A 26,508-nucleotide genomic window follows, 5' to 3' on the forward strand; every position below is an offset into this window, starting at 1 on the left:
CTTAGAATCTGTAAGTACTGTCTTCTGAGCTGCCATGAAGTGCTTGGGAGCTGTATGTGATTTGCCAGCTCGGATGTGACCATCCCTGGTCTAGTCTTACCTACTCCGCGACACAGGAGTTTAAGTTAATTGCTGTTTCAGTTGAAGCATTTCTCCTACCAACGGTATCCTGGATGTTTCCTGTTGTAGAGAACACTGAAAGATTTTATACCCTGCTATTAACATTTACCAGCAGATGTGTAATGCAAGGGAGGAATTGTTTTTATTATTCAGTGTCACGTGTTGGACTTGCTACCTTTCAGAGGCTTGCATAAACCCACTAATGTGTGAGTTAAGCCTCTCTGAAAATGGATGTTTTTTCTTCTAATTGTAATTCGAATCCTCAGGCTGGAACAAAAACTTTGACATAGTCTAGGGATTCAGTGCCATTTTCTCTCTGGATCTTGAGCAAAAGCCTTGGCTGGTTTCACTGAAGGAATAGATCTTGTATTTACTAGAGTCAGGAAGGAGGTTAGCAGTGAATTCTTTTGTGTCTTATTGCTCAGTGGAGGGCTAACCACAAAACCATGTACATGCTTTTTTGTCCCATAGATCTTAGTACCAACCTCTTTCTTCAGGTACTTCATCATCTTGATTTTCTTCTTACATTCTTCTAATGTAGACTAGCTGTTGGATTGCTACAACCTGTTCAGATTTCAGAAACTAAAACTCGAATATTTTGCTTTAGATGTGTCTATAATTCTGTCACGGCTACGGAATGGTACCAATGTATTGTTTCAGAGGATTGTTCAGGGAATCTAGGTATAAAACTGACAGGGAAGAGGGATGCTGTGATTCATGATGAGCAAGTAGAAGAGAGAAGTGTTGATAGATCTGAAGAGTTGAAGATCTGCCAAGAAACAGGACAGAGCCCAGTTCAGCACTCCTATCTCTCTCCTTTGTGATACCTTTTATGCTGTGGTGTGTCTAGTTTCAGTATCCAACACCTTTTATTTGTCTCTGGACTAGGGGAGTAAATCAGGGGAGCACTTAAAAATCCATGACAAGGGATAAAGTCAATTGAGTAGGTGAGCTCCTGGGAACGTTGAGGCTTTTTCATTATCACTGAGACTTCAGAAGAGCTACCTGAACCAGGAGGAGCTTCCTGCAACCATTGCTTGCTCTGTTATTGCACGCTTTTCTGCTATTTCCAAGTTAGACATCATTTTTTAGTAATAATAATGAAAAAAAAACTATTCTTGGAGAAAAAGACCTGTTTGGTAGCATCAGCGTGGGTTTTGTCATATATTTCAATGTGGCCAGGATTATGCTCCCACTTTGTCAAGTGTCTTCATAAAAAGGAAATACATAGATTTGGAGCTTTGTTTCATTACTAACAGAAGATTGCTGTTGTATTAAGCTTTAATATGTGTAATTAAAATAATATTGGTTCCATCTCCTGTAAAAATATGGGAATGTGACATTTTTGTAACAAGCTGGAATGGTTTACTACTGTACTTTCTTTTATTAGTAATTGTTGCTTTCTGATGAGAACAAGTTTAATCCTGCTATGTTACTGTGAAGGGTGGTTTTGTCCTCCTTCCATCCTCAGGAAAAGGAAGCAAATTAGCTGTCAGTGGGGAAGAGAGCTTGGGCTATAATCAGAATAGTCTAGGACTGAAATTGTTAGGATTTATGCTAGACTTTGTCTTGTTTCATTGCTGATAGAACCACTGTCCATGAAGATATTTTAAAAAGGAAGCTGAGAAAAGCACCTCCTCACTCCTGCATTTCTGTATTTTGAGGAAGGGCTTCTTAAATGGCTCAGAAAAAAGGTGTGTTGACTGCTTTCCTGGATTTTGCTGGAAACATTTCTTGTTCTTAGTGGCAAGATGGTTCAAATTAGTTAAAACACAATGGGCTTGAGAAGACAGACAATTAAAAAGAAAGAGTCAAAGTGAAAATAACTTTGTTTTTACTTTCATAGATACGCAATGATATACATCCATGTTTTTGTTTCCTTTTATTTCCTTTTAGTATGGAGAAGATTGTAATCTGTATTTAGAAAAATAGTTTTCATAGGACTTGGCTATAACATGCAGGCAAGCAAAAGGGCATAACTCTCTATTTTTATCTTGCAAAACTCCTCTTAAAACTTATGTGTTAAGACATAAAATTAAAGCTGAGGAGCTCCTGGGTTGGTTTTATTTTTTGAGTACTTGATTTTGAACCTGTTTATTGCAGTCCTCCATTATTGTAATGCCAGCTGTAGTATTTTGGGCATAGTTCTTTCATGCCAAGACATGGAAGGTTTAGAGAGCTTTTTGGGAGAAACCCAGGGCTGGATCTCCAGGTGCTCCCTGCCTGTCTGTGATGTTTCATAACAGGGAGAGTCTCTGCGTGATGCCAGCCTCCACCCATGGGGTCCTGCCTCTTCCCAGCACCTAGTTGTTTCTGTTCCATGTGGCTGGAGCACCAACACCCATCTTCACTACTTAAGGGAGGATGGAATGGGCTTGGATCCTGGGTGTGCAAATAGCTCTGGATGATCATGAGACATGATATCCACGGTCTCAGCCTTGTGCACTAAACCAGCCCTTACTGGAATAGTCCTGTTGGCTCTTGCAGCGTCACTGTGAGACCATGTTCTTTACCCGTGCAAAGAGAAGTTAAGATTGGTCGTTTAAAGGAGGAAAAGGGGGCAGGTCTCCTGAGGAGATTTTCAACAGGAGTCTGGAGGACCCAGCTTCTGAGGTGCTCTCTACACTTTATACTGGTATCATCCTGAAAATGCTTAGAAAGCAGCTGACTTGCTGAATCTTCCTGTGACAAGTGCTGACAGACTGAAGAACAACAGTTGGAGAACCTACCCTAAGGCAGGAGATGTGAATACAGCAGCAGCAGATCTTTCTGTTTCTACTGGTTGACTCATGTCCACTGAGAATTGGACTTGGAGAGGCCTCCAGAAATTCAGTTTTGCTTGCCATAACATTTCAGACATGATGATGGAAACCATGAAATAGAATAGTGCAGAACACTCAAAATGGCATCTCCACTACAGTCGTGAGTTTGCAGGCTTAGACTAAGTGATCAAGGTTTAATGTTTCTTTAACTAAAGGGAGGTGATAAAGCAACTGTCTTTATCAGTGAACAGTCATTTCTGTTAAACATTTGGAGTTTTTCTTTCTGTTCGGGACATGATTTTATTCTGAACAACCTCCTGTTTCCTAAGTTATGCACTAAGTGTGGTGGTCTCTTCCTTCACTAGAAGTGGCATCTTCTATTTTCCTGACCCCTTGCTTTCACTGTACATGCAAAGCTCTGTGTTAAGTAGATTAATAAATAAATAAGAAATCAACTCCCAATTTAATCCAGAAATTTTCCAGATTAATGTAATTTAATACTCCCTATCACTCTTGCACGCATCCACAAAAAGGTGTGGTCATTTTTGTATCAATGCCAGTTACTGAAGGTGCTGTTTCAAAATACTCTTTAGTGAAATCAGAGAGGTTAGGCAGATTCAGGCAGCATAAGCAGGTACTTGAAGCTTAATCACCTGAATGAAACTAGGCAAACACTAGTGACAAGATTTTGACCCTATGAGATGATCCAAGTAGCCGTTCAGGCTAAATCTATGATAGTTAATGTATGCTGTAATTTATGGTTTGAATTTAGGGTAGATGTGTGAGAACTAACTTTGTTGTTAAAAGTCATGGTACTTTTCCCATCAGGAATGTTAACTGAACGAAGAAACTGATAATTAAATGCTAGCATGTTATATAACTTCGTAGATATGCTTTTATAACACAAAGTTAGAGACTTAAATGGATTGCTACCGTCATAATCGCGTTCTGGTTTGGGACAATTGTTATCCAAGTTATCTTCTGCTTGTTGGAGTTTCCTTGGACTTTTGTAGTCTGAAGGCAGCAAGGATCAGTATCTCTCAATTCCCAGGTCAAAGGAATTTCTCAGGGTTATTCCATTTTGTTTTGGTTGGGTGTTTTTTTGTGTGGTTTTTTCCTGTTGACAGCAAAGAGATTCTTCTCCTTGGCAGGCAGAATCATGCTCTGACTCATTTCCAGTCCTTAGGCATTGAGTGGTTTATAGGACAGGAACGGTTCATATAAAAATGAGTATATTCTCCAGTTGTTTTTCAATACTTGTGATTATCCCCCTTTGGGTTTTGTATTGAGAAGAAAACACAGGCAAGCGGTTTTCCTTGGTTTGAGGCACTCCACGGGGGCTGTTCCGTCGCTGAGCTTTTCCTTTTCCAAACGAGTACCTGTGGTTTTCCCACTGCTGCGGTTGGGCTGTGGAGGGCTGGGGGACAGGTCCCTTGCAGATCAGGTGAGGGCGTTGGGAGCTCCTCACAGCTGGCTCCAGAATGGGATGGGGTGATCATACGGCATATGGGATGATTATTCTGTCACTGGCCTTTTTTGCTCAGCTGTTTTTTGAAGATGACAGGAAGGAAACTGCTGTGGAGAAAGAATGATCACTAATTACCTTTGGGAGTGCAGACTAAGGAGGAAGTGGCAAACCTTTGTGACAATGATATTTCTTGTGAACAGCAATATTGTCACAAGAAATAATGGTCTGTTACTTAGATTTATTGCTCCTCCACTTGTGTTCAGTGTTTTAATTTAAGATGCAGTGATTAAAAAGAAAAATTAATGAAGGTGGGTTTTATGTATGTTGCATTATTGCAGACTGTTGTGAAGTCCATATGATAAAATCCTCAGAACAGCTTTTGATATGAGTTTGCAGCAGAGACTACAGTTTGTAAAACAAAACTTTTCAAAATTGATTTCAGCTTTTATAAAAAGCTTTCAGTTAATGTTCATGAAAGCTGTTTCTAAACAAACAACCCCAAACTTTGGCCCGGTCTCTACTGCAGAAGGTCTTGCCAGCGAGCACTGTATCAGCCAGGGGTGTGGAAAAAAGTCATACACCCTCGCTGACCTCGATACGTTGGCAAAACCCCAGGTGTGGATGCAGCTGTGCCGGCCGAAGAGAACTTTTATCGGCTTAGCTTATGTTGTCTGGGGAGGTGATGCAACTACGCCAGCAGAAAAACTCTTCTCTTGGCATGCGGTATCAGCGTAGGAGGCTCTGCCAGCACAGCGACAGCAGGGAGGCTCTGCGCTGCCGACCAGCCTCTGCCGCCACTGCGACTGGAGAAGGAAAGGGAGGGACCTCCATAATTTAGTTTTTACAAGTAATTGTCGATGAGGAACAGAGTGGAAAGAGCGATTCAGGTTTTAAAATTAAGCTCTAACGTAAAAAATGTGTTTAAGCTGTATGGCTTTAAGATGTCACTGGCCCTTTAATGGTTGTCTGTGTGTCATTGGGTTGCAGGGTTTGAGAGCTGCAGTACGCCCAGCATCTGTGTTTCGTAAAGCCTTTAAGGCTGGTAAAGGTATGAGTTTCTGTGGGAGCAGTGAAAAACCTTCTGTCTGTAAACTTAGGAAGACAACTGTAATCACATTTACATTCCCATCATATTTGGATGTGACCACTAGCACTAGAGCATTGTTATGTTTAAATAAAAGTTTAAATTTCTCAGAATGCAGTGTTTATGTTTTACAGGAAGACAGGGTTAGGATTCATGCTCTCTCCACACGCACGCACACACACACGCATTTTCCTCTCCCACTTTTAACCAGCTGGTGACAAGATTTTTACAAAACTCCATTTTTTCATACCATAGAAAAACAAAGATGTTAAGGGAAAAACATTGTAAGAAGTAAAAGCAAAACCAAGCCAAAGAATACTGAAAAACAAAATAGAGGCTCTTAGTCTCCAGTAGGAATTACCAGTTAAGATGAAGACTGGTACGTGTATGTTGACTTTTATGGCAGCTGTACATGCATGCGGGAGGGCAGTGTGCCTTTCGAAACCTTGAACAGAGCAGTTGTGCATTCGATCACTGTGTGCATTTTGAGAACTCTGCTGAAGGCTTTTTGAAGAGAAGAATAGCACCATGCCAGACTAAGTTTGTTCAGTGTGATATGAAGATGTTTTGAAATTAGTTGCTCTCTTACTCTGCATTGCTTGTAACCCTAAAAATAATTGCCTGGCGTTACTGGAAGCAGAATGGTCTGACAGCCTGACTTGTGCTGCTATAGTTAAAATTTGTCAGTGTTTCCATTACAAACTTGGAGGGAGGGTTTAATCTTTTTCCCATTTTAAATCATGCCTGGAAGAAATTCTAGATCAGCACTTCAACTCCAAGTATAAATCTTTTGGAAGAGATTTGATTTTTCTAAAAATCTTTGTTTAAAAACAAACAAAAAACCCTCCAACCCTATGGCAATGAAATACTGATACTCAGTTTTAAAATGTTAAATGACCAGGAATGTATTTAATTCTTTTTGGTAATTTTCAGTTCAATTAAATTAGGCAATAACAATGTTTTTACATATCAATGTTGATTTTATAGTGAATGTTGCAGTTTTCTGTTCCAGGCTATTATTGCTGCATAATAAACTTTGCAATATGCCGAATTGGAAGATTTCAAAACCTTCCTAGAGAAACACAAAAAAGAAACACATAATTATATCATAAAGTATCTGATACAAGGCATGCCTTTGTACGTTTCTCCCACTCACAATTTCTTTCCAATTTTTCAAGTTCATCTCCAAAATAGTTTCACTTTTCTTGTGTATTAAGGCTGTAGTTGCCCTGATGCTTTAAAGGAAGGTAAACTGTAATCCTCTCCTCTCTGCCTACACATTCCTGTTCCCTGCCTTGTGACAGCCAAAGCTTTTGCGTAGCACAAAACCACATGTGGTGAATCAGATCAGGGAGACAATTTTTTTGGTTCAGGCTGTGGCTACACAACTGTTTGTACTAGTCCGAAGAAGAGGGTGGCACCGACCAGGGCGGGAACAAGTGGCTCTGCCCTGACATCTCACTTATATTCCACTTTCTCCCCCCCGCCCCGCGCCTTGCCCCTGCAGTTCACAGGGCGGTTCTGTGCTATGAGCTCCTTGAGATGTGGAGGCTCAGGCTTTTGCAAGAAAGGGGCCACATGCAGCCAGTTCTTTTCGTCAGTGGAAACCTTGTAGTCACAAGACTTTTACTGGCAACTTTAGTTCTCTAAAATATTTGTTAAAGTATGCTTCTCTTACAACACCACAGACCTGTTCATAATACTTCCCATACAGTGTCCTGCTATACTGTTGTTAATACAAATAATTAAGACTACTGCAGATTTTCTCTAGAGTGTTTTTACATTCAGTTAGGGTCTGATTTTACGAAGAATATCATTAGATACCTTGAGGACTAGGTAAAGTGCTTATCTGCTTGTCTCCTTTTGAAACTTGAATTTTTTGCCATTATACAGAATCTTTTTCTTGACACTCTTGAAATAATCCACAAATACTGAGATCAGTGGCAGTATGGAAGTTCTGCCAAGGCACACAATTAATTTAAAGTGTAGTCCTTAAGCTGTCTGTGCTCCCTCTCTATCTTTAAAAAAACCAATAGCAGTATTGTGTGAAGTACTAAAAGCCGGAAGGAGATACAAAAGATGCTTCTAATTATTTTTGTATTTCTGGATAGATTAAGGAAATAGCATAGTCTTACTGTCTGTCACAGTAATTCATTTATGACATATGAAGTAGTCATAGTGATGTAAACTTAGTTTATACCTGCCGGAACCTAGAGGAAGAATATCTCTTATTTCATTTTCACATCAGATGCCATAATGAAGAGTGATAAAATCCGATGAGTAATATTCAGCAGAGCTTATGTGTAATGTGAGCCTGTGTCATGCCTTGAGCGTGCTTCAGATGGTGGTTGGGTATATTAGAACGTACCTGTGAATCCTGTCCCAAATGTGGTTTGAAAGCAGGTGTATTTAAAATACATGAGTAATTATGTACAGATTTAACACAGTGCTCCAAATGGTAAACAGGCTACTGTAGACTGAGTTAATGTGCATACTGCAATTGCTATATATAGTTTACTCTAACGTGCTTTTTCCTTTGCAGCAGTCCATTGTACCAGCCCACCCAATGGCTCCTCCTAGTCCCAGCACCACCAGCAGTAATAACAACAGTAGTAGCAGCAGCAACTCAGGATGGGATCAATTAAGTAAAACAAACCTTTACATCAGAGCATTGCCTCCAAACACCACTGATCAGGACCTGGTAAAATTATGTCAACCGTAAGTACTATGCTTAAATATAAATTACAGTGTTATACCTTAAAACCTTATAGTAGGTATTCAAAATGAGTGTTTGGATTATGAGGGAAGACAAATAGATTCAGACATAAAAATCCTTGTGCTGTAGTACGATTGCAAGTTTCAACTTCCTTGGCAATCAGAAGGAAAAGAATATGTTTGACACTTTGGAGAAACAAAGAAAGTTGAAATACAGTGGTGAACGGAAGCAACCCATTGCTTTAGTAAAAACTGTGATTGCCCATACTGCTGCCTGATGCTGTTGAAATCACAGATAAATGAAAATTAACACCCCAATGTGAAACTTGCTATTAACAACCTGCGACACGGGGCCTCCTCTGTTCGCTGCTAAGATAATAAGTTGATACAAACTCCTCAAGTAGTTGTTCGTATCACTGTAAATTGCAGTGTGCATTTGAATGCTTATCCTAGTTTCAGACTAATTTATGTTGGCTGAATGTTACTGCACAATTATATTTATCATTAGAAATAGTCGATCTGCGTAAGAATCCTCTCTAGTGGCTGGAGTTCAGGGTAGACTTGACTTAGCAGAAGGTTTTCAGGCAATGTTGTTAACATGAGATTTTTTTTGTTTTGCTTGTGTGAGGTTTTTGGTTTTGTTTTTTGATTCTTACAGCAACACATGCCATTTAGTTACTTTCAAATGTGGGTCAGATGTCAAGAGACTGGGCAATTATGTTGTTTATACACTGTTTAAAATTGCCTTTGTGAAATGTTTTACTGATTTTTTTTTTTTTTTAAAAATTCTTTGTACTTCCAAAATTCATAGTGCAGTTACTTGATTATTTTGAAATCAAAAGTACTTATACTGAATTTTCACTACTACCTGTAAGTAAACACCCAAATCTCTCTTGAATGAATAGAGAATAATTAAGATTTGTATATAACACTACTGTCTGAGGTTCTCAAAGTAATTTTATGTTCAATTGAGCAGATAAGTAACTAGGAGTATACAAAAACACATGCCCAAGATCACAACATAGGTTAGCAAAAAAGCTAGGAAAACCTGTAAGTCTTGGATCTCAGCTTATATGAGGCGCCTTTGTTTTTGAATATTGCAAAATATTTGATACCTAATTTATAGAGAAGAATTTTTATTTTTTTTTTTCCTTTTAAAACAAAACTTGGACTTTCAGGATAGCAGTCACATATCAGTCGTCTTAGTATTATAAGAACAACTTGCTCTCAGGTCTTTAAAGAAAAAAATTTTCCCTTTGGTCATTTTCCCAACAGCAAATGAAATCCATGTGTTTTACAGAAAAGAGAACAGATTATCAATCTGTGAAAAGATTAATTGATAAATTAAACATTTTACAGCTTCCCATGCGACAGTGACTTCTTGTCACTTGAATTTTAGTTGCAAGACCGTGTTTTACAGAAGTGGATTTTTCTTCACTATTTTTGTCTTTTGAACTGATGAAGAAACCTTGGCCTGTGCACTCGTGTTATGTTAGGACAGAGTTGTGAGGTTATTTTTCACTGGAGCCGCCCAGTAACTACTAGTTGTGCAGCAGTTACTATAGCTCCTTAATCTCTTTCTGAAGACATTTTGGTTTGCACAGTCTGGGATGTTATCAATGCATGAACATCCATAGGAAAATATGTTCAATACTTTACTGTAACTGGTCCTTTTTCTCTTGGATAGCCAAAGATTCCAATTTTGTTGCTGTTCAATATGTAATTGTAGTTGGAACAGCGTGAATTTTGCAAATAAAGACAAGGCAAGAACTGCAGCGATGAAGTTATTAAATCAATTCTGATGTGAACGTACAGACTTCGAAAGTCGTGCCGTTTCTTCCTGTGAGATAATTTCTCTCCTAAATGACTTACTAGAGAGGAAGGGAGGCAGTGTCTCAAAATTCTCCATTTCTGCTGAGGGACCAAGTAAGATGTCCAGAAATTTTAGGCTTGGAACATCTTTCAAAAATCTGAGTAATCTATTAAGAGCCTTAGGCTTTTCTGCCAACTTAGCCCCTTGACAACTAACTTGATGCTGCAGTAAGATATAAATGACCACCCTCTCTCCTTGTTCACGGAAGCTCAGTAATCCACTTTGATAGACTATGGAAAGCTTCAGATGCAAAATGTTTCCTTCCTGCAAATGTGCCTAAACTTCTAGGATATGGAGGGCAAGATATTCTTGAAAGTGAACTTGCCATGTTCATTTTTTGAGCTGAGACAATACAACGTAAATGGAGAATAAAATCTTGGACGCATAGAAGTCAATGAAGAAACTGCCTTTTACTCTGTATCTCTGAAATATTTTCTTTAGCTCCTTCCGAATGTCTAAGATTTTACTAGGAGGCTTTAGAGCAATTTTAGCCACTTTTCCCCATATAGAGTGGATCTTGCTGTCCTAAGAGTGTGTCCGCTGGAGTGCTTGATGCTAAGAATGGACAGAAAGGCTACTCTACATATTGTAGAAATGATCTTGCTAGCTGAGAATAAGTTTTCAGTGGATGTGCAGAAAAAAGTCACTGGCTTTTGTTTTATGTCTTTTGGCTGTTGTCAGACAAGACAGAAAAACACCTGTGGGTTGAGAGAATAACGGTTGAAAACCATCATTGTCACTACAAATACCAGAAACATCCCATTTTTCCCCCTGATCATTGTGGACGTATCATATACTATGTACTGAGAAGTTATTTTCAGTGATGGTTATTGTAGAGAAATATTGCTTTCAATATAATCCCTAAGAATACAAGGTAGAGGAATCTACAGAGTTCTTGTTATGGGGGTCTGGTTGTACAGTGACTTTTATTTGCTTCGGTCAGTATGTTTGCTTTAGTTCTTGCTCATGACAGCTAGCAGTGCTAATTTTGGCCATGTTTTTATTTTGATTATTTGTTTTTGGTGAATCACTAGAGAAACCTCTTATCAAATTATAGAAGTGTTGGACTTGCTTTCCTGTTGTAGAACAGCTGTGCAGTGTTTATGAACACAGTTAGCAAATGTTCACCAGTTTTGTGGAAAAGTATTTTCCTGGCAAGAGGGCAATTTGCCAAATATGTATCTCTACAGATCTGCTCTCCACCTTCATCTGCTTGGTTCTTTCTAGTTTTCTATTAGGTGAAGCTTCCTCCTCTTTTCCAAGATGAAAAGAGCATATTGTAATTTTGTTGTGAAGGCTTACCTGGGAGTATAGCTATTTTCAGATGGTATTATTGGCTTTTGTGTGGGAAATGAAGCTGCCACATTTCTGAACAGTTCATTGAAACTCAAGCCTGCTGCTCCAGTTCTGCGCTGGGAAAAGAAATTTCTTCATATCAGTTGTGCCAGAGGCAGAAGTGTGGGGAAGAATAAGGTAGGTGTTATGTTCATTGCAAGGATGTCATAACAGCTGACCCAGAACCGGAGCCCAGAGTGTCGGGGAGATGCCACATGAGTCAGTCCTGGCCTTTCCATCAGGTAGGTAAGGGTAGGCAAAGCAATCGATGCAATGGCCCACAGATACTCTCTTTTTTGTGGGAGGCTAGACAGGAGCCATCAGGTAAATAGAAGGACGAGAGAAGAGGAAGGGAGAAATCAGAGTAAGGTGCCGATGAGCATAGTTTGGGGAAGCCTGCAGGAAGCTGTCCAACTCTGATGTGTGGTTTTTTTTCCCAAACCATGTAGTGCTATTGCGTGAGATCCACTGTGCTGAGCAAACTGCTGCCATAAAGAGCTGGTTGTACAGGGTTGCTGGAGCAGTGGTAGCCTCAGCCATGTCTAATTGTACTCCCTTCCCCTGGCTATAAGTACTTGCTTGATGTACCTCCTTCAGCTGTTCTGTTGGGTTTATAAATACATTGTTTAGGCTTTAATTGTACTTTCTTGTTTGATGACTGTTAGACAGTCATTTCTTGTAGCTTATTTAGTACCTTGATCTGAAGATGCAAGATTAAATCCATTCCAGTAATTCACTGAAATTGTTGAAACTGCTTACGTGATTAGGGACTTACGTGATTGGATCTCAGGAGATTCAGCCAGGAGTTTGTAACTTGCTTCAACACATTTTCTAGGTGCTTTCCAGACTCTCACTAAGCGCTGTGCTTTGCTGCGGATTACCTTTATGCCCAAGCCACATGATTCTGGAGCCCTGTGCTTTCCACCGTCTTGCTTCTGATTTGCTTGCTAGTCTGCAGCATGGCATCTCTATAATGCTGAATTTCTTCAGAAACCTCCTTTTGTGCAATTTACATGATTAAATGAGGATGATGCAACAGACCCTTCATCCTCCTGACAATCCCCAGTCCCAGGGTGAGATTTCAAGCTTTGAGGCTTAACTCAGTTCTCTCCCATTCAGTTCAGCATAAATCATCATACCAGCCCACCCTTTGGTGTGCTCCCTCCCAGGCTGTTTGCTCGTACTGTGCTGCTTGTATCAAGCTGTTTGTAATCTATATGATATTTTTGAAACCTGTTTTTGCTCTGGACAGTTTCACTTAGGCCTTCCCCCTTAAATTATCACTGTATGGTTATAATGCAAGTTTTTAATGGGATTACAATTAGGAAAACAGCTAGTTTAAGGTAACAAAGTATATAATTACTATGACAGACCGTTGTTCTGTGGCAGGATGGTCAGAACACAAAACCAGAACCTTGTAGCAGCTGCCTTTGCTTATATGCATTGGGAAATCACGTATCTTGTTGAGAGGGTATTTTAAGGATTCCTTCCTAAATATTCAACATCATGAACATGGGCATAGCTAAAATGAATGGCAGGCTAAAGGTTGTTTTGAAACATTTGAGCCAGACGTGCTATACACATGCATGTATATGTATGTTTCCACAGCATGGGAACTTTTATTTTTTGTAGTTGCATGCTGTAATGTTTCCCTGTTTTAAAGCAAAAGCACCCAAAAGTTGTTTCAATTCCCTGCTCTTAATAAGACACATATTTTCATTGTCATGTGACATCGTTAGCATATTAATGTTTCCATGTTCTTTGCTTGCCGTGTAATTCTGACATCTCCCTGTGCTGCCATTTTCCGTCTCCTTCAAACACTGAGAAGTGGTGAACTGGAGCTCAAACATCTACTGTAGCAGGGAGCTGTCATTGCTGTGGTCAGTTAAGAGCAAGAAATCTGCTGATTTTACTCAGCACATCTCATTAGAAAAAAGACCTGTCTGGACTTCAGGAAATAATCTGGCTGTCTTTTGCATTTAACTTGTTGGGAGAATGGTCTGGGCAGGTCACTGCTGCTTAGTTCAGTCTAAGAAAATGTCTGTAGCACATGAATACAACCCCTTTAGATAGATGGTGTGGGTAAGGGAAAGTCGAATGGAAGATTTCAAAGTTAACTTCTCCAATTTTTTTTAAAGTATTTTCTCTTCATTCCTTTCTCCTTTATTCTCCATTTTTCTTGCGTTTTGCTTTCAGGGTTTGTCAGCTGCAGTGAAATATTGGATTCATAATTATGTGGAATATGATTTCATGTCATATAATTAAGTGTGATGCATCTGTGTCTCTGAAACTGTTCCCTTTGAAACCAGTATTAATACTGATTATATTGGAGCAGGATCCTATCTATTGTTCTTACTTTTTTCAGGGTGGAAAGAAGTCCTCTACAAATTAGTTCTTTTAAAGGTTTATGTATGCACTTTTAAAAATAGTGTTATTGCATACATCTCTGAATAAATAACACCAAGTTTACGGAATGTCATTTGGTTGTAGGAGGAGGTAGGTTCTTTAGCAGTTGAGCAGTATGTAACAGCGCTCTGTTGTATGATACCAGCATCATCTTTTTCTTTATTCCTTCTTCAAGGACTGTGGCATGGTTTGGGTTTTGTATAATCTGCAGTAGATTTCCCTTAACTGCACTTTTTCATCCGGTTTTGTGCTTTGAAGCAAACATAACACCAAGAACGGTGAAGGTATGTTCCCTAGATGCAATAACTGCTTGTGCCAGTGCTGTATTGCCTGTGCAGGCACGTGGTGGTGTGGAACACAGGGCAGTGCTGCAGAAAAACACCCGCAGTAACCTCGGGACCAGGATTTAGGTAATCTCACTTGTGTTCTGCACCCAGTTTCTCAGTTAGACAAACTGCCAGAGGAGGAGTTGCATGCCAATACGGTATGTAAACCGACATTTTTCTGTGGTATGTAGACCAACAGCATGAGATTCAACAAGAACAAGTGCCGGGTCCTACACTTCGGCCACAAAAACTGCATGCAGCGTTACAGGCTGGAGGAAGAGTGGTTAGAAAGTGGTCAAGCGGAAAAAGTCTGGGGGTGCTGGTTGGCAGCCGGCTGAACACGAGCCAGCAGTGTGCCCAGGTAGCTAAGAAAGCCAATGGCATCCTGGCTTGTATCAGGAACAGTATGATCAGCAAGATTGGGGAAGTGATTGTCCCTTTGTACTCGGCACTGGTGAGGCCGCATCTTCAAGTGCTGTGTTCAGTTTTGGACCCCGTACTTCCAGAAAGGCCTTGAGGTGCTGGAGCGAGTCCAGAGAAGGGCAACGAAGGTGGTGAAGGGCCTGGAGCACAAGTCTGATGGGGAGCACCTGAGGGAGCTGGGGTGGTTTAGCCTGGAGAAAAGGAGGCTGAGGGGAGACCTGATCACTCCCTACAACTACCTGAAAGGAGGGGGTAGCCAGGTGGGGGTCGGTCTCTTCTCCCAGACAGCTAGTGACAGGACAAGAGGCATAGTCTGAAACTTTGCCAGGGGAAGTTCAGGCTAGAAATGAGGAGGCAGAAATTTCTTCACAGAAAGGGTCGTTAGCCATTGGAATGGGCTGCCCAGGGAGGTGGTGGAGTCACCATCCCTCGAGGTGTTTAAGAAAAGACTGGATGTGGCACTTAGTGCCATGGTGTAGTTGACATGGTGGTGTTAGGGCAAAGGTTGATGATCCCAGAGGTCTCTACCAACCAAATCGATTCTGTGATTCTGTAACTGGCTCTGCTAGCTTCTGTCTTAGCTGATGATCTTTTAAGAGGCCCATTTCTAGAGCTGAGAAAAAATAGTATTCAGTTTTGTATGTCCCTTTTACCAGATGCACTGGAGAGATGTAGGCCTGACATGGAGACTGAAATGGTCCTTTTTGTTAGGGTTTGACTTCCACAGTTGGTGGCGAGGCATTTGTGTGGTATGCCATGGGAATTGCAATTGGCCTGGAGATGTGATGTTTGGTTTAAATACTCATTTCCTTTATTTTTTAGCAACTGCTTTCAGCAGTCATTTTATGAAGTGTCTAGCCTGGCATGATGTGAAGGAAGACTCTCTATCTTCCCCTCAATATTTGCACTTTAATTGGACAGAAATAAAATTCAGACAGCTTTACATTCATGATCAAATGAAATCCATGCTGAAATCCTCTCTGAGGAGTTCCAGGGTATTTTTATATTATTTTTTTTTTTACTGTAATGTCTTCTTGTAGAAAGTCATTAGGGAACCATAAGTATTTTTTTGGAAATTGTAATTGAGAAAAAAGTAAAAAAAGTTGTCTTCTAGAATCCTATCCCCCGGATGCAGACAGTCTCTTGAGATGCCTTGAATTTAAAACAAGTATAGTTTTAATTTTCTCTTTCCATTTTGTGATTAAGCAAAGATTGAAGTTTTTCAAACTCAGTATTTCGTTTAGCTTAACAGTAATCAGCAGTTCCCCTCAGCACACCCTCTTAAAAAAACAAACAGTCTGAGTACAAATGTACCGAGGAACTCAGTGTCTGCATTGTGGTTGCGGATGCAGGGACCCAGCGATTGCACAAGCTCCATCTCCCCCAGGAAATGAGAGTTTTGTTGCAGTGTGGGGCCGGAGGAGAGGTGATCCCATGGAATTTCCTTCAGGAAGTGGGGGCGAGGGAGGAGAAGAGAGTGGAAGGAATGTTTCAGCCACAGCTGCTTGTAAAAGAAACGCTAGGAAAACAGATTGGTAAAAGTTACCGCCATCGAAGATCTCGTGTCAGAAAACAAAAAGCTATTTCGTAGTGTGGGGCCTGTAAAATCTGTGAGCATTTGCAAGTCTGCAGCTATTTGTTGTACGGAGATGCAACCCTTGTTCTGTATCGCAGAGATGCAGGAAAGAAATGTCTGGTGGCAGCTGGTGGAATGCCTCTCATCAGGGTCCCGGTCCCAAGCTTCCCTGATGGCAGGGGCCCGACTCAGATGGGAGGTGGTAGCGGCACAGTTATTCATCGGAGTAACCAGTAATTCAAGAACATTTTGAAGGGGATTGTTTAATTTCAGTGGACTACTGAAAACGTTAGCAAGGACTAATCAGGCTTTTTAGAGGGTTCCATGATGCCACAAACTGTCCCTTCTGTTAGAGATGGCTTAGGCAGGCATCTCAGTCAGAAACCAGCTCAGAACTGAATCAGCTTAGAGCCCAAGTTGACTTCTGCCCCAGCATTCTTATATTAAGCTTGCCCTTTTTCTCAGGATACCATTCCGCATAGAAAGCAGGATCAGTATTTGCAAGCAGCTTCTTATATCTAATGTCTAATATCTCATGTGGTTTCACATAATTCACAGAAATCTTGTGAAGTCTTGACTTTGTTTGCTAAAGGTTAGTTCTGCTGAGCTCTGATGCCTGTGATGTTAACTCCTTGAAATGAAAAAACGAGCCATCTGGTGTTGACACATTATAAGACCAGACATTTTTTTAGTAACCTTTCAACCTTTTTTCCCCCCATGTTGTTGCCAAGCTGCATTTAGGGTTGAGAAACTAACACCCCCAAAATGTGTGCAACCCAGGTAATAAATATGCATATTTTACCTGCAGAGTGAAAGCAGTAGCAAATACAGGTAAACAAGTTAATTCAGATCCTGCTACCTCCAGTGAAACTTGTAATTGAGGAAATGGGGAGAAAAATCAATCTTTATCCTTAAAAAAGCTCCATGAAATGTTAAGTCTTGATCCTCAATTGGTTTCCCACAACTTCTAAAATTCTACCCTGTTCTGACATTCAAAAAATGTCAGCTGCCTCAGTTCAGTTTGAGTAGTGCCTTACCCAAGACTCAGACCAACCCTGTAGAAAATTAAATTACTAAAGGGCTGCTGAGAGAAGGATTAACATTTATTTCATCATTTAAATATCTAATCTTTGCAGATAGATGTGCAGTACCTGGGGAAAAAGGCAAATTTTAATTTGAATGTTGATAATGTTATGATACATGGACATAAAGCAAAAACACCAATGAAAAACAGAAAAAGAGAAGACTTTGATTTGGGGTCTGTTTTGACACTGTTACTAGTACAAATATTTCACTTGAAATAACCTGTGTGAGTTGAGTTAATCGTTAACAGAATCAATTTCGGTGGAAGAAATATGTTCTGATTTGTACTCCTATTCTGCCCCTACCATTTCCATATCTTCTCTTACTTACTTTAATCTGTTATTTTCCCAAAAGAGGAAAAACTTGTAATCTGTTGCTTTACTGCCACAAGAGAAATCCACCAAGATAAACATTTTGTGTAACTTCACTTAATTTTTTGAGTATTAATAATTACATTTAAGTAATGTATCATTTTGGCCATCTTAATTGAAATATGTTAGCTCAAAATGTGTGTTCTTTTTAAATGTTTGTTTTCTTTATTCTCTGCAGTTGTATAATTTTACATACTATCTTTAAAAGACAGAACGGGGATCAGTATTTTTGCCTAGGAGAACATTGTGGACTTAGGCCTTACAGGTTAGCAATATTTCAAATCCTAGTTCGCTTTTGGCTTAGATGTAGTCAGTAATAAGCTTTCACAAGTCTATCAAAATATCAGCAATTATTCTAGTGCATTTATAAGGACTTCAACGTCAGAGTGAATGCAGTAGTGAAATACGTGTTATGTTAATAGAAGATCTAAAACCAGGAAGTAAAAAAAGTGCTTCATACAGGGTAATACAATACTGGAGAAATCTCAGAACTTTTCTTTGCAAACTCTGAATGTCAAATAAAATGATGTAAACACCCAAAAAAGAGCCAAGCTACTTATTTCTGGTTTCAAGGACTCTGCTGAAAGGGTAACTGAAGAGCTTTTGGAGCCCGGAGACTAGCAGAGTCTTACAGTTCAGTACATAGTTTTATTTAGCATGTATGTAAAATCATCAAGGAACCAATGTGTTAAAAATCCTGGTGTAAAGCAGAAATGCTTACCTATGCCCCTAAGATGATGGCAAACCTGGCTCCTCTTTGTTTGCAGTGTGCTTGCAAAGGCTGGGTCCTGGGAAGCACGGAGCGCCTGCAGGACCCCACAGCTCCTACTGCCAGTACTGGGGTTTAAAACCACTTTGTGCTCCATACCATGGGCTTAGATTTGTTTGATAGTGAAGGCTGAGCTTTTCAGCTATGTAATTGCATAGTGCCAGATAAAACTTCGTGGTCTCTGGTTCTTTTTTGGTTGTTGTGGGGTTTTTTTTGTTGGTTTTTGGTGTTTTGTTTTGTTTTTTTTTCTCTGGTTCTTTTTTTGTTGTTGTGGGTTTTTTTTTTGTTGGTTTTTGGTGTTTGTTTTTTTTTTTTTGGGGGGGGGTGTTTGTTTGTTTTTGAGGTTTTTTTGTTTATTTGTTTTGGTTTGGTTTTATTTCTTCTTTTCAACCTGTAGCTGTGCAGTACCCCAAGGCAGAAATGTCCCCTGTATTAAATCTGAGTGCCTTGGCTGAGTTCTGGAGAAGCTGCTTGGCAGAGAGAAGAGAGACTTTTCCTTCAAGGCCTGAGGGTATCAGCATGGTGGGGTATCCAGTGGAGCTGATGTAGCAGTGTGCATTTCCTTCCCCGCATCGCTGGTTTTAGTACAGTGGTCTGAAAAGGGGTGTTTGTATATCATCTGCGGTTTTTTTTTTTCTCCAGAGATCTTGTATTCAACCCCCTACATTTCCCACACTTGAAGCTATTTGTTTTTATTGTGTGGCAGGCTTTGTCTTAGCTTTATTGTTAAGGCTTTTTTATTTGTTGCCAGAAGTCTATTTGCTATATTTTGAAGATCTGAAATACTGAGAGGGAAGATGCTGCTCCACATTCCTTTTTCTCAGTGGCAGCTTTCAGGGCTTCCATGTTGCAGTACAGAGGTATGGTACTAGGACTGAAACACCTTTAGCCAGGACTACTGCTGAAAAAAGTCCATCATCGTACCAAGACCTCAGCATGAATGTACTTTTTATTATGTAAATTAGGATCAATTCTTTTTGAACATCTTCCAGATATTCAGAGCTGTGACATTATAAAAATATACAATAATCTGTCCCAGTCTTCTGTTCTTCCCAAGTGAATTGCATGCTACTTTGTTCCATGAGAAATTCTGAAGTTTTTTCCACCCATTTTATTAATTGCTTATTCAGTTAAAGATTTGTTAATTCTCTTTGAAGTCTAGGACACTCACTCTGAATTATGCAGTTTTGCAAATGTCAGTAAATATTTTTGAAAGAATGGCCCTCCAAGGGAGAGGATCAGCCCTGACTGTCACTAATCAACTGTTTCCCATTTAACACTTAAACTGAGGTTGAGGTGCTAGTCTAAGGAGCACAGGCTCACTGTTTTAGATAACTGAATTAGCTAGAATTTATATGGTGCAAAAAGTAGATAGGTATCAGTAGGTCACAGAAAGGCCCAAGTTAAGATGTTCTTGGGTAGATAGGGTAAGAAAAGTTTTTGATTTAGTCTGATTCCTTTCTGAAAATCAGGAAAGACTTAATTTTTTTCCTCTTAAGTTTCCATTTAACAAATAAATTGCACTTTTTGAAGCGATGACCTGAAGCAGACCCTGTGTTGGTCTAAATCAGTATGGAGCATGGGATTTCTGCTTCATTTGTGGTGACTCTCTTGGTCTTTTCTATCAAAGATGTTGCCCTTTTAATTGTTACATAAAATTCATTGATCAAATGACACTGTCTGTATTCTTGAGATAGAGCCATCCACCTGAACTCACTTGGGTCCAAACCCCTCACTTCATCAGAGGAAACTGGGGATTTGGACACCTCCATGATTGTAGCTGAAAGGTGAGCACAGGAGCAAGACTTTACTTTCAAAGGTAACTGGTTACTGACCAAGCATCCTAGTGATGTTTGTATGGTGGATATAGGTTTTAGGAACATTGTTAGTTTCTTTATCTCATGGTATAACAACATTAGATAAGTTAATTAGAAACAGAGCAGAATACATCTAAATATATAGCTGTAAAGCCAGATGCTCAATGCTTTATAATTGGCTTGCCATGTACTTCACAATATACTAATAAAAACCCTTCTGAAAAAAGGATCCACTGCTCTTTATATCACCACAACAAAACTAGTTAAATTTTTGCCATGAAAAAGGGGAAATTAGTTTCTGTTTGTCTGGATGAAAATTTACGAGTTCCTATGATAGAAGACATTTTAGTGCTGTTAGGACATTTTAGCTTTGCTGTTCTTGTGGTAGTTAGCATGCCTTTTTTGCCCTTTCCTTAAGTGAAGGGGAGGGAGGCAGCTTGAAGTGCTGAGGAAAGAGTAAATTTGCAAGATTTTATGTTGCAGTCGGGAAGGAGTTTCTGAGGTCAGTGTTTTCTTCTGCTCGTTAGTGTCCGTTCCAAACTTCTGCTTTGTTCAGTGGGACAGAATTTGCAGAAATTTTAATTGTTCTTCAGGGATTTAACTGGATTTGTGTTTAGACCTGGGTCACTGGTGTTCTACCTTCTCCAGGATCTTATAGTTGTCTTCTGCTCATGCTTGTGCCAAAGATACTTGACAACTCTTGAGTTCAGCTTCTGCAGTGGTGGAGGAAATGTGAGGCTGTTTCTCTCAAGTTGCTTTCCTCTAGTGGTAGAGGTCAGCATTTGGCTGTGACGGCTCTCCTTTGTTTTTTTGGCAGGCAGCTCTCTGACATTCTTGCTGCTGAGATCATCCCCACTAGGGCTTTCAGAAGAACATCTGACTGGGGCTCAAATTCTTTACCTTCTGCTGTTCTGACCATATAGTATATTATAGGAAAGATCTCAGTCCTTTACCATTAACAACTAATTTGCTTCTAGATACCTTTTGTTAACTCAAAGATCTGTAAATTTTTGGTTTCTTCCTTTCACCATGATTTGGTTTCATGTTGAGGGTGTGGATTCTTTTAATCCCAAGGATAATTTAAGAGAAAAAAAGTATCATTAAATTACTGCAGTCTGAGTCATACTTGGTCTGTGAGTTTAGTTCCCTGGCCTTCCCACACAGCATTTCCGATATGCAGCGAGCTGAGGGTGTGCAGGAAAGACTGCAGAGTGACCTAGATACTGTTTAACTCTTTGCTAATGAGTGGCTTTCTGATGTTGGATATAGCCATTACCTCTTTGGATTCGCAGTCCTTTTCTGTGTGATAGCTGTATCCATTACATTTTCCTGCTTCTGAGTAGGTTTCATAAAAAAAAATTTCAAGATTTGTATTTGGATTGGTTTAAGCATCTTGTTTAGATTGATCGGAAAAATTAGTAAATGAACTATTTTAGAATCTGAAATGTAGGCATTGCTTCATCCTCAAGTAAAAGTTACGTCTGCTTTCGTATAGTAATTTATCGCTTCCAAGAGAAAAGTTTGTTCTGCTGCCCTGTTGCAGACAAAGAAATAGTCATCTCAGGCTCTGGATAATAGAAAAGGTCTGTAAAGCCCAGAAACACTGTCACCATGTCATACCAGCTCCCTTGTTGGCATATATTGTTGAAGCTGTTCGAGAAGGGTTGTGACAGAACCAACTTCACTGACTGGGCTTGCCTGTCAGCTTTGCTGTAATGCAGTGGTTGGTTAATTTTTCTTGGTTCTGCATGCGAATGTGTTTTTTTTGAATAGTCCCTTCTGTGGCTGCTGATGCTCTGGGTTCATGAAACCGCCACGGCTGCTCCTTTTAAGAAACTTTGAATCTATATGTGTCTTACTGTTTCATGTAGATACCATCCAGGCTTGCAGTTGATACAGCCAACTGGAGGATCCCAATTTTCTTTGAGCCCAGTCGACTCAGTCTTGAGTCACCCCTTTGCACAGATGCTCATGGGTTGGGTTTTTCCTGCTAGGCCAGGATTAACCTCTGTTGTCTATGTTCTTCACCGTGAAGCCCAACGATCCAAGTGCTTCCTCAGGCACACCAGCCAAAGCGCAGTCTGGAACACTGGATTTACCCTTCCATGGTGACGCTTGACATAGTCTTTATACAAAAGTCACTGGAAATGAGGGTCTAGGGGACCACATTCGTTTCAGACAGCTCGGGTGTGTTCTACGTGACAGTCTGGTAGTGCGCGGTGTGCTGTGACTGCAGGTCTGTCGGCAGCTCAGGGCTCAGAGTAGGCTGAATGTGCCAGGAGACTTCTGTGCCAGAAGACTTCAGTTGTACTTGGCTAGCTGCTATAGTGGCGGGATCAGAACAGGTTAATGGTGATTTGAAAGACAGTGGTGTATTTAAGCTACCAAAAGCAAATTTCTCTATGCATATCTATTCCATTCTCTTTGCAAAACTGCAGAAATCAAACTCTGCCTCCTGCTTACTTCAACCAATATTCAGAAGACTGTCTATCTTAAGCAGTGTGATACCGAGGAAGTGTCACTGAATGACCCTGATGCATCAGCCACAAAGTTTGCACTTTAGATTTTGTGTTACAGCTTGTGATTGCTCATGTATCTAAAATTTGGCAACAGATGGATGGTATTTTTTTTAATGCATAAAACGCCTCTGTCTGTATCTCAGCACTTAATACTACTGCAGACATCTTTTCAACAGAGCCATGCAGTTATAATCAATAATATGTGAGCTGATGTTTCTGCTCAATAACATACAGCCACTTAAATGCCCTTCTGAAGTATTTTGACCCCTGGAGAGAACTACTTTAGTACAACCATTTTCCCTGTTGAAATGGAGATACTTGCTATTCAGCACAGCTGGGACTTGAGACTAGAGAAGCACATGCAAATAGGGATAAAGCCTACATGCTGTGCTGTTAAGGGGGCAAGGCCTCTGGAAGGCTTAGCAGTGATTTTGAATAATTTGTCAATTTGATGCTGTTGTAGTGATTGACATTAAGTTACCAGAAATTAAAGGAGATTAGACTCTAATAATAATTATACAGTTTCTTCGTTATGAGTTGTTAATTCCAGTATAGACTAGCTATTGAAAGCAGGATGTTACTATGAGTATTTCATAAAAGAACCACTGTAAAAATGCAGCTCAGAGACTGGAAGTTGTTTGAATGTATTGGGTTTTTTTCCCTTCTGCCTTCCAGACAGAAGAGAGGCAATCAGCACTTTCCAAGATGAGGTGTTAAATTAGTGCAAGATGCAGGTAAGAACAAATGAGTGTCTTTGTGTAGAAGGTATTTTAACCCAGCAGACCAGGTCTTGGATTCATCCTGTTGGCTTTGTGTTGTCTTAGTATTACAGAAACAGAAGGAAAACTTACAAAGTACACTGACATATTTTTAAAAAGTTATCAATGACAGGTATTATTCCAGTGACCAAGCATCTTCCAAACAAGATAAATGCAAGAAAAAGCATTATGTGTGTGTGCAAGTATATACGTATGCATTTTTTTAATATGTGTATGTATGTAATTTACACAATATGTGAGACAGTTTTTTGTAGTTCAGAGTTGACAGATGGGTCAGGGCTTAGGAAATGGGATGTGGCTGCAAGTGCCCTTTTGTACTTTGGCAGTCTCCAATCTCATGGTTTTCAAGACTTTGCCAACATATTCCTTGGGGCGTCATTTATTTAAACTGAGGGTATAAGACTTAGTTAGCAACCTTCACTTCTAGTGAAGTTAATAGGCAAGAATAAATTAAAGAGTCATCTGCAAGTACACTGACGTGCAGCATTAATAGGTGTCTGTCTGTCTCTCCAGATAGGAGGTAATCTCACAGTAGCTAGGGCTGTACCCAGAGTAACACCTTTTGATTTATACTGTTCTGACTAAAACAAGGGGAAAAAGTATTGGGAAGTGTTGATAAATAATTTTATTTTCTCCTTACCTTGTCCTTAATTCCCTCCCACAAGAAAAAGAAGTATGCTTAGGAAAAGCCAAAATAAAGGACAATGCATCATATACTGACAATGACTGAATTTGGCTTCCTTGAATGGACGAGGAAGAATTGAAAAATAAAAGGTCTTCAGGTAGAGAGACTTAATTTATGTTCCCAAGCTGATCTGTACTGTTTAGCACAGGGAAGAGAAAGGAGTTATAAATTATGCATAACAAGAACTGCTCTCTTATGTCTTCATAGGTTTATTCTTTCAAGCTGTTAGTGTAGGCTCTGCAAAATTGGTGAGGCTGAAATTTGCCAAGATTTATGGTTGGGTGTAGAAATACTGCCTTACTTTCAGATTAAAAGAGCTAGCAGTGGTAAATCAATACATGGATGTCTGCAGACCTGCCATGAGCTTGGCTTATAAATACATATTAGCATTCATCTGGTTTAATTTCTCATCTTCCCAAGTCATTGTCTTGATTAGTGATCATTTCTCAGTATGAAAAAAAGGATAAAATAAATTGCTAGACTGTAGAAATAATATTCCAGACTTGTAATTTGAACCTGTTTGGAACTTATTTTGCTTGCAAATGAATTATGATTTTCAAAAGCCTTTGTGTCTTTCATGGGTATGTGAAACTCTGTGCTCTCATATTTTTTATATTCTTTCTGGGAGCCACAGGAACTATGATAATTTCTTTTCAAAGAATATTGTTTCAGTGTTTGCTTTCAGTTGTGTGTAAAATGCAGATTTTTTTCTTAACCTAGGCATAATTTGTGTCTGTTCTGTAGTGTTAGGGTAAGGTAACAACAGGGTGAGACCATTTGCTTTCTTACAATAACATGGCTTTGTTCTTCCATTGTGTAGCTGAGGGAAACTGTAACCCCTTCCCATATACCTGAATAGCCTTGTCAGTCGATGCACAGGCACATTCCTGCAGAAAATGTAGATTGTCCTATGTTTTCTTGCATAAGAATAATTCTAGTACTAAAAAGTGGGTTAGCAGAGAATTCAAAATATCTTTTTAATTAATTACCTCTTTTTGTAAAATAAGGATTCTCCAGAGCATGCTCTGCTAAACTGGATGCTAAATGATACAGATTAGAAAGTGCAGCCTCCTTTGTGAGGCAGCAGCTGAGAAGCAGACGTCTTGATTTTTTTCTAATATTGTAGCATTTATTGGTAACTTCTTGTGTGAATGTCTTAATATATGTTAGCTGATTTATGATAATTTATGGTAATTCTGAGATTCATTGTTTGTGACTATCTGAAAAACTGCACAAATCATTTTCATATGAATGATCCTCAGTTCAGTGTCTTATGGTAAAACTTTCTATAATGCTTTCAGTGTAAGAGTACTTCATATAAATTACAATATACTATATTAGAAGTAGAATAGTAGCAAGTCAGTTTCTAAACCATTTGATCTAATTTGCACACATCACTTCATATTCCATCCAACTCTAAAATATTTTTCTTAAAGAATGATGCCACATAACTTACAAGAAAAACATAGAGTGGTCTTTGACTAAGGTTGATCATCAAACTCTGTAGAACGTTGGCAGGAAACAACACTTTCAATGGCAACCAGCGTTTGTGTCCCTGCAAACAGATGTTTGAAAACAGAACTTTACGTAGTTCACACCTTTTAAAATGCTTCACATGTGAGTTTTCAAATGGGTAAACAGAAAAATCTCCTAAAAGTGTAGGCAAAAGTAGATTATGAAGTGTTTACTTAGCTGTGCTGAACTGTTGATTTCATAAACTGTAAAGATGATGGTAAACATAAACAATTTCCTTTTCTGAAAGAACAGACACTTTGGTTAATGCATTGCTGTGATTTTTATTTTCTTTTTCTTCAGTTTAGGAGAAAGCAAGCTATAGTTACTTAGACAATACTTGCACCTCAAAGTGTGTCAAAGAGGTAAATCCGTTTGTGTTTCTGATAGGTTATTTATCCTGCTTAACCTATAAACTGTAAAGTAACAAGGCTACTGAACTGATAGATAGCCTAGCAGATGGTTCAGAGATTATGCTAAATCACCTCAGCTTGTCAGAAGTTAGGTTGGGTTACTGCAGGGGCAGCGGCTGCAAGAAACACTGAATGGGATAATTTTTCTCAGTTTGTTGCTTGAAATTCCATTTTCCTTCACAGCATGTGACATCTTCTGTCTTTACAGTTAAAACAGATATGTAATCAACAAATTTATGACCAGCACATTAGTATCCTGGCTTTCATAAAAATTATTAGGATGACAAGAATCTTGAGGTGTCTATGAAAGATGATCTCCTGTGCAGGGCAAGAGGTTGGCTCTGCCACTTTGGCTGCTGTTGCTCTCTCCTTTTTCGGTGTCTGGAGGTGTTGCTACTTTTTTGTGTTTTCCCCTACCATAAGTTGAGCATTATTGTCTTGCTAGCCTATGAAAGGTTAAATAGAAATTAAA

General features: G+C 39.5%; 1 protein-coding gene across 3 annotated transcripts in view; it reads left to right on the top strand.

The window, feature by feature from the left end:
- Positions 1 to 7,978: 7,978 nt before the first annotated feature.
- Positions 7,979 to 26,508, top strand: part of RBMS1 (RNA binding motif, single stranded interacting protein 1) — a 69,939-nt gene continuing 51,409 nt past the window's right edge. For 2 of the 3 annotated variants that reach the window (XM_009703781.1, XM_009703780.1), the window contains exon 1: positions 7,980 to 8,152. In XM_009703781.1, the coding sequence (XP_009702083.1) occupies positions 8,001 to 8,152 (152 nt within the window). In that variant the 5' untranslated portion in view covers positions 7,980 to 8,000. Of the gene's footprint in view, positions 8,153 to 26,508 lie in introns of all 3 variants that reach the window. The other variant, XM_009703779.1, reaches the window with a different exon arrangement.

The sequence above is a fragment of the Cariama cristata genome, unplaced genomic scaffold (assembly GCF_000690535.1).
Source record: "Cariama cristata isolate BGI_N322 unplaced genomic scaffold, ASM69053v1 scaffold367, whole genome shotgun sequence".
In the NCBI taxonomy this organism is placed as follows: domain Eukaryota; kingdom Metazoa; phylum Chordata; class Aves; order Cariamiformes; family Cariamidae; genus Cariama; species Cariama cristata.